We start from the raw sequence: 10,668 nt of genomic DNA on the forward strand, positions 1-10,668 counted from the left end.
TCCCTCCAACAATCCTCCTCCCTCCATCCATCCGTCCTCCGCCTATCGATTCATTCTCTCTTTATCACTTAATCAATCCATCTACTATTTCACCCATCTTTCCTCCCATCATTCACCTATAATCCATCCATCCATCCTCTTCCTTCATCCCCCTAACGTACACTTTAGATTGTCGTTTCCGCAAATAGCCCGGCCGGGCCCCGGTTAGGAAATGTGACCCTAGCATTAGATAGAGCATAGCTTAATCAGTGCATTCTACGTATAGTGAAACTGTCACCTGAATCTATAGCGTAGAGAGTTGCCTGTGACTCCAATGCTAGCCACGGCGTCGAAAAGAAACCATGATAATATACGAAAACACGACAAGTAGCCTTCAGATTGTTTACAAGCAATAAATATAATGCAAATAACACTTGTGGTTTGTCATCAATAGCAAACACACGACATATATAGAAAGTATAACAAGTACTACTATCACCCTGTTGGCTTTAGTCCTGGCCATTGATATTCACTTAACCACATTTAACTTTGATTATAGACTTTGGGTCTATGCGAAGGAAAATTCAAACTCTTTTTTTCTTTTGTTAATGCTTCTGTTCAATACACTTCTATATTGAAGATACGATGTATTCTATCACATAAGGCTTTTCTGTGTACTTTAAACGTAACGTGTACAATATCCTCACCATACCTTTATACATGTACATTCCCCTTTCCCAACCGGTATAAACATATAATAAGAATACGTAGAGGTATGCTGGTATACATAGTGTTACATATACTAAACATTGGGTCTCGAACATGATCTATATATTTCAAAATGGCAGTAAGCTGATTTTGTCAATTTTAACAAATAGAAATATTAGGATACATATAAAGCCTAGTTTTGCTAGCAATCACTGGCCCATGGTACAAAATATTCTATCGGGTCGAAAGATGAAACCTCTAGAAGATACAAATAGACAACAGACTGTTTGATGAGATGGGTATCTGAGAAATCAACCAAATGATGTTTCACTTTATTGAGAGTTGGAGACCATCATTACGACAGCACATTTTGCGGCAATTACAGGCGACATTTCCTTCTTCAGAGAATAAATTTTGACAACCAATTTTTACCATAACAGCGAATCTATCAAGATGAGCTGCATTTTAATCAAGTCCCCTGGTTTTTAGAAAAAATGAACTAAGCAGATACATATCATTCTTTCTGTGAAATGTTTTGAATATTTTAAAGGTCACAGAACCCAGTCTTCAGCCCAGCAATGTCACTAGCACCGCTCCCTCCTTTGCACTGCAGGTCTGAGTTTTGGCAATCGCTGCTCCTGTTGCAAAGTTTCCGCTGAAAAACAACAAAATCAAACTATCTTAAGACTGTTGTTTTGATAAACGTGGGTCAAAGGTCACAGGGAGGGACCAAATGAAAGTTTGCTTGGGGGGAGGGGCAGGATTGGCACCTGCTGATTTGGTCAGTATTCTTCAGGCGTTTTAACGTCACACCACCCCTTCACTGTCCCAGCTTGGTCTCCCCCTCCGATGCCACCCCTACATCTCAGAGTGGAATTGCCGCACTGGACGTCTCTGTTGCAGAGTTTTCTCTGAAAAGGAAGAAAAAGAACAAGCGCACGGTACAATTCTGTACGCCGCCATTTTAGAACCACCGTTAGTTGGTCAGTGGGGGAGGGTCCGTCCAAACTGTAGTAGACATCTAAGTGTGAGTCGAAAACTGAAAAGAAAACAGATAACAAAAAAAGACAAATAAGTAAAGAAACAAAAAGGGGTCGTTAAAATAAATTCTTGCAAAACTACGGGTTACTATATACTTAGGGAATGGTGCGGGGAGAGTTAAGTTAATTTGGGGATTCACATTCATGGTAAAACGTTTCGTATTCAAAAGAAATCATTAAAAATGTGTAACCGAGGAGGTTCCTTGATGTGACAAACTGTCAAAAGCCCAGATATCATCAAAATTGCGCCTTCTTTAGAACGACAAATAGTGTAATATCTAATTTTCCACAAAAAATATCTGCCATTGCAAATTTTGATACGAAATCAACATATATTTGCTTTAAAAACATGAATTCTGATGATAACCTTTATTGTACCTCCATGCCCTATTAGGCTAAATTTCGTGATAGAATACAAATAGAGACAAGACTTCTAATACCAAAATCTAAAACATGGCTTAGAAAACATACCATGCACCGCTTCTTCAGTGGTTTGGTCCAGCCGGTCTGTACGCAGTCGTAGAACGGTTTGCCGTCATTGCCGGTGCAGTCACTGGCGGAGTTGCACTACAGAACAAAGTCATTTGAGGGTCAAGGAAATAAAGCCAATCTCATTACACCGCCTAGCCTTTCTATATCGTGCTCCTCACCAGCAGCCCTCCGACTGGTCATGGAGGGAGCCATTGACAGTAAGAGTTTGTTTGGGCATTTTAACAAAGTTTCACAGTGGTTACTGGTAGATGCATTTATCTTTCATTGCCTCTATTACGAATTAGACGCCTAGCCTACTACTACCTGGTGTGTTATTGCCATACAACCCAAAAGAAAAAAATCTAAATAACAATTCAGTCGCAAAGATCTTAACAGTGTTCATTCTAGATTACTTTTCTTCTTCCTATGATCCATATATTGTTTGTTGTTGTACCATCAAAATGGTAAAATCATGACAAGCCACTGACATATATGAGCAGATTTTTGTTTTAGCTAATGAAGAATTTTTCGAATATAACAAAGTTCAAAATATTCAAGTGATCTGTATGCAATGTTCCTACCTCGTCCCAAAAGGGCCACCCTGGAGCGCCTCTCTTTTCTCTGCTCAGTGCTGCCACCTGTCGCTGTGGTGAGGAATTGCAGGTAACCGTCACAAGATGCTACCATGCTTTATCATTTGAAGATATCACATCTTGTCATAACAAAGAATTCACGTTTACCCAAATGATTAATACTACATTTCTCAAAAACAAATTCTTCGAAATTCAAGATATGCACAAATACAAATTTCTTCGTCTTACCGCAATGGAATCTCCAAGTTCGGTGCCATCACTTTTCCATACAGCAAGATCTCTCATAGCCTAAAAGCAAAACAAAACAAAAGATAAGCCATCATTGGATACCATAATCAGTAGCTACATAAAGAAAAATGGTACCCAAAAGAGTGGCAACCCATTGTTTATGTACGAGAACAAGAATGAGAGCGACGGCATAACAAAGTTGTGGGTCTTGTGTATTTGATGGCTCAGAGTCTTCAGACCCAATACAAATACGCTGTGCCCTTTGGGCCTTTTGAATTGGACTGTAAGAATCATTTCAAACGATGGCTATAGGCAAATGACGTTGCATGGGGCTCGTAGACAAGACGTTCGAATTGAAGTAACTTGCAAATTCCTGGAGATGTCATGAGTAAATATCTTATTTTACCTTATGTTTTATGGAACGTCTCTACTTTTTCATTGAATTTGAGCATGAGAAATTAACACTACCCTATTAACATTTAGGGCTTCAAATGGAATAACCCCAAACGTTTGCGTGCATGTATGAGTGCCAAACGTTTGCGTGCATGTACAATGTATGGCTATGAGGGCCAAGGAAACTTGAAGTTGAGCAGACGGCTGCTTGAGATATCCCAACTGACCGTCAAAGCCAAGGCCATGTTGTTTTTATTCAAGCTGTTATATACAAGTGCACATATGGTTTGTATCTGCTGTCCTAAGTGCTATACTACTCCTATCATTCAGGGGCAATCTGAACACATTACGAATGCACGTCGTCTTTTGTGGAATAGTGTCTAGACATATCTAGATTATTAAGCGTCATCCTGTTTAGTTCCAGGCTCTACCCTCACAACTTTAATCCTTCGCCTTTAAGATTTCATAGAATAAAGACTTAAGGAATTCTACTCGGTAAAGGCAATAAGTTTGTTTCTTAGAGGGTTTATCAGACCACGTTAGAGGTATCTTTTAAACCTCGTTCATAATAGCAAACAAAAACAGCAACAGTTTAATACATGTCTTGGGCGAAATCAAAATGTGGTCCGACCAGATTTTTTACAAGTCATCGGATGCGCACCAAACATAGCTTTTGGTCATACATGTGGGTAGGGGTGCAGCATTCGTCAATTAACTCATCAACCAACGCACTAACTTGTGTTACCAACTGTGAATCCTATTACGTCACATCTACGTCACGTCCGGGACATGAGACGGAGGAAAGGCATGTCCGGTCTGGCCGCAAACGTTTCCCGTCAACAACACGCTTCAGACAAGCGGTATTTTGTTTATGTTTGTGTCCAAACATGCTTCATTTTGTTGACTAAACGCCCACAGAGAAACATTATCCTGTGTGGGAAATGTGGACTGTGAAAAACATACACTTCGAGTGAACTGTTTTCATTATACAAAATGTACATGTAACGAACTCGGAAACTTTTTTATTTGACAACCAAAGTTCTTGACTATTTTCCTATGTAATATGTAATATGGCAATGTTGAATGATTTACGATTATAATCAATTAAGTGTTTCATCGCTAAATATAAAACAGAAAATTGTTTACATTCAATCTGTAATCGTCCACAATATGAGGCTCAAATAAGTAAGCTTTTGTAACAATCAAAAATCTCCCAAAGCCATGTAGAACACCTCAAAAATTTCATTTCTACTAATATCACAAAACTCACTTATCATTTACAACGTTGGACTATCCATTAGCCTCTGAATCCAAAGAGGACCCCCCCTCAGTAAAATACGTAGAAACATCAAATAGACCTAGTTATAGACTAAATATTCTTATTGTACGTGACAGTTTGCTAACAAGACAGGATCAAGGCTAAGTCAAAGGCTTTCTCAAGCATCTCAGTCCGATCATTGTTACAGGGACTTTCTGAAGAGATTCGAGCCTAAACAGCTTGTATTTCCCGGCTAGAATGGTCTGTGGTTAGTAGGAAATACCGCGGCTTTTCTTAAAGACGAACCGCTATCCTGTGCGATCAAGCCCGGAGCCTGGGGATACGATTAGAGCGGGGAGTGTGGAAAAGCTCTTAATGCGGTCAATACATCACTTAGTTCTTATCAATCAGAAAGGCAGATGTTAAGGAAACCTTGGTTTCCCGTATAGAGTAGTCCGACATTTTCAAATTCTTTTGAATTTCTTCTTTTGCCTTTATTTTCACGCAAGGACCGTTAAGTCGGACGTTTTCTTATTCTTCCTGATTCTTTTCTTTTCTCTTCTATTCATGCAGAGACCGCAACGTTACTTTGTTATCTCAAGCCGAACAAATCTAATTTCCGTGGGAAAGTTAGCAAACATAATGTCTTTCTTTGAAGGAGAGAATATAATGCTTCAAATGATTTCAAGCTTTCACTTCTACAGAGAAGATTTTACAAGACACCATTAAGAAAGCTTTACTTTCAGGGAAGACCTTTATTTCATGTATAACTTCGAAATATTCTTTTAAGTGGGTGTAGAATTAAATATCTCTGCACATACGGCTTTTATGAATATGTGTTATATCTATGAACAAGTTTTGGTTGAACTCGTCGAAAAGCAATAAGTCAGACACAAGTAAACTTCGAAGCGCTATCGACGACAAAGGGCAAGCTAAAAAAGTAGATCTTGGCGGGAAATTGTAATGTATTTAGCCTACGGGCAAGAACTTGCAATAAACTTATTATTATTAATGTATTCGAACAGTCCTTCATCCTAATAAGCGACTATCACATCAGGGAAGTTAGAAAAAACTTTGCAATTGTTTACCGCAACATCTGCTAGGATACCAGACAAGCTAGACGGTTTTCGAACCCGTTTCTATCCACTCAAGGACATGATGACCTTGATCCACCAAAAGCATCTTGTCAAACACAGAAGCCCTATTTACTCCCCTTCTCTAATCTAATTAGCTTGAAAGCTACATGTTAATTAATTACATACACAAACATCATTAGCCCCCTAATTTGCACCATGCGGGGCCTGTCGGTATAATCAACACGGTGCCTATGGGAATATTTCACAAGGAAACCGAAGCCTGGACACTGTCAAATTGCAAAGTGGAAAATTAATGATTTTACGACAAGTCGTACACACACTTACACATGTAAGGAACGTGTTTATTTTGGTCTTAAAAGTTCAAATAGAGGTTAATTTCCCTCTTCTCGTCTGCCCTGTTTTCTGACACTCGTCAATTGGACAAGCTGTCAGAAAACAGGGCATTTGAGAAAGTCCCAATCTTCAAAATCAACCTCTGTTTGGAGAGACTTCCTTTCATCATTAAAAACTGTTAAGAAATCGTTTTTTTTTTTTGCTAACTGAACTCATTGAGAGTACACTACGGTTGTAATATCAAGACCAGTGCAAATCTTTTCGCCACTGTTGTAATCTCTAAATGCATTTCGAATTAAGTATAATATAGGAAGTAGTTTTTAGTATCATTCTTTGTCATTCGTATATTTATGTTACATGTATTTGCAAATACCTTTTTTTCATTTCACGAGCGCTCACTTAATTAAAAGTTTGTCGGATAAAGGATTGTACGAATGGCCATGAGTAGCTAGTCTAGAACTTCGGACAAGACGCCTCAAACGAGAATACCTCCACCCGAACGAATCTAATTACTGCTTCGACAATAAACAACGTCGGACAGGAATGGCTAATCTACAAAACAAGACGTTGTACACGACGATTGACAAACATACAAACTTTGCCAACAAACAAGGATAAGACTTTGCTGAGCCCTTCTTAAGTCGGCCTCCAGACCAATTAACAACCAGCCACACAACACGGGGCTTTGCACGACAGGCCAGGAAACCAACATCGTGTTCTAATTAGAAAGGGGTGCGTACATAAATGTCTGGGGCCAGCTTCTTCCAACTACTACTAAATGCCTTTACTGGCACACTTCCGAAACAACTACGCACCTAACACTGTTCTCTACCATTTCGACCAGTCTTTCTGCATTCTCGTTGGATATAATCCCTGGTTTACAGTTTAAATACAGTCTTTGTATCGTGTATTTACGGAGGATTATGGGGCCAAAGGGGTACAGAACAAGCCGTCGCTTTAGGGCGAATAGATTTGTGTCGAACAATACGACAGGTCAACTGTGGTGTTATACATGAAAAGACGCAGTTTGGCCACATTCTTAAACTTCAGTGCATAATCATAGACTTGAATATGGATCTCTAAATACTATACAATAGAGGTTTATATCGTGTACCCTTTTTTAAAAACACTGCCCCAAACCCAACACTTAAAAAGTATTCAAAGGCAACTTACGGACGATCTCACGATCGAGGATTTCACCACTACCGCCGCGCAGAGAACGCTCAGAGCTCCCAGTAACATCGCCGTAGTCGCCCGCATGGTTTAAAGTTTCTTTCCGTCCTGTCGTCTGAAAACACGGGAGAAAGTCTTGGCTGTGCTTAGAGGAGAGACTATAGACACTGTGGGGGAGTTCCTTATATATGCTTGGTATTTAAACTCTCCCCGGAAACGGAAGTGACGAAAGATCTGAAATACCGCAGGGAGGGGCGGTACAACCACTTGGCCACGTGATCACCTGAGGGATGTACGCAAGAATAGGCACGCGATGTTTGCACTTATATGGTTGTTTCAAACTAAAGAGATGCTGTACAAGGAGAAATGTTTGCGATGCACGTAGTTTTAATTGCGTGGTTTTCACGGTTACTTCATCACCGCTAACTTAAAACCATATTTTTTTCGCTTTCTGCCCATCTACCCCCTTCGCCCTTGTTTCAACTGCGAACACTCCATATTCTACCAATAACCTCGAAATTAAATCCTGGCGAACATTTTCCCTTTTACAGTATCTAACCACGTCAAGGAAGATCTACTACAGGAAATTGTGGCCAAGACTTTGCGGTTGTCACACACTCACAGTCATTTATCATGTTATGACAGGTAGACTAGATTTTGGTGATCTCCAAGCAGATGTTTGGGGTCGAAATCCTAAACTTTTCTTTGACTTTCCTGGCTTCTCTAACGGCTACTACTCCAAGCAGACGTCGGGGTAAAATCGTAATCGGTCTGTCATAATCACTTTAATCCATCCCAACATTTGCTCGGAAATAAACTTTCTGGTGAGACCAAGAACACACCAGTTTATGAATGGTATGGTATCCTACATAGGTCTTTAGATACACCGATATAGATTTGATGCTAGTGAAACAAAGGGGCAAACACACAGATAAACAAATAGGCAGGCAAAGAAAACGATCATCTTCAGATTTAAGAGGTTCATCTTTAAAAAAAAGAAGGGACACATGTTGTAAAAAAAAAAGCAGTAATCGATTTTTTCTAGTACCTCGATCGAAATAACCGGTGGAGTCTAAAATGGCGAATATTTTCAGAACAAAGTTCAAGCTAATTGTTATCTACATTAATCTCCAAGCAGATCTACACGGGGCGCGAAAATCGTATATGCTAGCCAGAGAAGGTCCCGTCAGCCAGATAAGCTCCAGCCTATCTATCTGACGGGACCTTCTCTGGCTAGCATATACGATTTTCGCGCCCCGTGTAGATCTGCTTGGAGATTAATCTACATTCCATTACCAGCCCTGAGATCTCTAATTCTTTCATCCAAAAATCACATTCTGATTCAGGGTGACGTGACAAAAACAGGTGTGAGTCAATATCTTAAAATCAAGATATACAGGTTTTTGTATGCCATATATAGTCATATACATGTACACCGCAATGTCGTAGAATACACGAAGTTGAATTCTTTTGACCTCATGATCACCCAAAAACAGGGGGCGAGAATTTATTTTGAAGACATGACTGTATGCTACGATGACGATGACGCCTTTTCCGGGATTTAGAAGTTAGCTACACCGCCACTGTGCATGCTACTTCCCATTGAACCGCCAGATGACGCTCTTAGTCTTGCAAAGTCTTGCAAAGACACGAAGGTGGTATATTGCATGAAAATCTGTAAGTATACAAAATATACTCGTGTTCTGGATAAGATATGGTCCGGAGTTTTGAGTGGAAGATATCTGCTGTTGTGCACGGGAAGAAGTGATACAAGTCGCGCCCTTCCAACTTGTAATCCTTTCGTAATAGAGTATGATAGATTGGATGGTCATCATGAAGGTGCAGTACTGCATAATGTCAATAGAGGCGCTGCAGCCAAGCACGTAACACCTAGATGATGGCACAAATTGTACGGCAAGAATGATGAAATAAACTAGCATCCAGGGCCTACACAGGGCAGTTCCTCGGCTCCAGGGCTAACATGCCCCGAAGGAAACCTCGCCTTCAATCGATCCCTCGAAGAAGACCCTTTGCAACTAGTGTTAGTCTTTGCTATGCCATATTTTTGCCTCACCCACTTATATTGCCTTTTTATACAAAAACACTTAAACCCCCAGGAATAAAATACTGACTTTAAATATGTGCCTGTCCTGCGTGACATGACAAGACAAAGACATCTGCTTATTTTTGTTTACCCATGCTGGCACGATGTTTACTTAGAAAAAATAAACAAGGGTGTTTACTTAATTCTATGTGTCATAATAGCCGACTAGCCCAGGCAAAATACTCCGCCTATCCAAATATGAAACAAAGTGTACAAGAAAGAATATGATACAATTAGTGTGCGACAAAAATATTATTACCGTTATGTTAAATTGCGTATGCGGCAAGGCAGTGTTCAGTTTCAAGAAAGTGAAATGAAATAATATTTTACTACAGTATAGACGTAGTGTCTAAAGCGTGAGTAAGTCAGGTAATTTCTTCAATGATATGAAAGTCAAAATATGAATGGGGGCTTCTTGAAAAGAGTTATATTAATATCTAAATCTTAACTTAAGGCATTGTTGAAGGGTGGCTGAGGAATTTTGGGATGTTTTTGAAAAAAAACCTTCCTCAACCTTGATTTTTTTCCCAGGTAGTACCGTATAGCAAGGTGATAATTTATGTTAATTAGTATGATGTCATGATTACGTCATCAAGATTTATAGGGCCACGCCCATTTTTTTTAGAAGAAACGCTCTCCTTGGCTTGTGCTTCGATATTCATCAAAATAACTTTGCAGGAATGTACATGATAGTAATACTTAAACAATGACGCGTGGCTACTCGAATATTTTGAAATATTGATTTTTGGCGAATTTCTTTTTGTTATCTGGCACGTGGCTTAAAGTTCCTATTGAAGTTTTAATTGATTTTAACCTTATATAACAAATAGAGGATACATAAAAGGTAAATCTGTTCCATGTTTGTTGTTAGACTTTTTAACATTTAAGGAGCATATATCAAGAAAGAAGACAGTATCTTCCATTGACTGTCCCAATTTTTTGTGTGGCAGAAACCATGACAGTCAAAAGGTACTTTGTCATGATCTTTGCACATAAAAGGTTCTTGCAGATTTCTAAGGAGTTAGAATTAAGACAGGGCAGAGAGTTAAGACCCCGTGTGGGTAAGGTGGCCCCGTTGCCGTGCCTTCTGCCAACTTGTATCAGTTCCAGCTGACTGCAAAAGAATGAAACGGATCGCTTGCCTTTTTCCGCTTCTTTCTTCCAAGGAATGTTCTTGGTGTGGGTTATACCAATGGGTCTTCTCACGGTACACATCTTTTACATCTTGTACAAAATCAAACGTATTCGTTTCATTCATATAATAATCACTGTTTCCTTTAGCTATACATAC

At 39.5% G+C, this 10,668-nt stretch overlaps 1 protein-coding gene across 2 annotated transcripts; it reads right to left on the reverse strand.

Annotated features, from left to right (window-relative positions):
- Nucleotides 1-378: 378 nt before the first annotated feature.
- LOC136425554 (uncharacterized) lies at nt 379-7,500 on the reverse strand. 2 transcript variants are annotated; one of them, XM_066414471.1, is made up of 5 exons: nt 7,274-7,494; nt 3,020-3,079; nt 2,780-2,842; nt 2,199-2,294; nt 379-1,342 (listed from the first exon to the last, which is right to left on the reverse strand). In XM_066414471.1, exons 1-5 carry the CDS (start codon nt 7,358-7,360, stop codon nt 1,232-1,234), a joined length of 417 nt encoding a protein of 138 aa, XP_066270568.1. In that variant the 5' UTR covers nt 7,361-7,494; the 3' UTR covers nt 379-1,231. The 2 variants fall into 2 exon arrangements, with proteins under 2 accessions (XP_066270568.1, XP_066270567.1); XM_066414470.1 differs by lacking the exon at nt 379-1,342 and adding an exon at nt 1,369-1,598 and having other exon boundaries at nt 7,274-7,500.
- Between the last annotated feature and the right edge of the window lie 3,168 nt (nt 7,501-10,668).

This window comes from Branchiostoma lanceolatum, chromosome 19 (genome assembly GCF_035083965.1).
Source record: "Branchiostoma lanceolatum isolate klBraLanc5 chromosome 19, klBraLanc5.hap2, whole genome shotgun sequence".
Lineage (NCBI taxonomy): Eukaryota > Metazoa > Chordata > Leptocardii > Amphioxiformes > Branchiostomatidae > Branchiostoma > Branchiostoma lanceolatum.

Coding starts and splice junctions, on each gene's coding strand:
- LOC136425554 (XM_066414470.1), bottom strand. CDS start 7,360: ATGCGGGCGACTACGGCGATGTTACTGGGAGCTCTGAGCGTTCTCTGC. Junction 3,080..7,273: donor CCTCGATCGTGAGATCGTCC/GTAAGTTGCCTT, acceptor TTTTGCTTTTAG/GCTATGAGAGATCTTGCTGT. Junction 2,295..2,779: donor GGTGGCCCTTTTGGGACGAG/GTAGGAACATTG, acceptor TTTGTTCTGTAG/TGCAACTCCGCCAGTGACTG.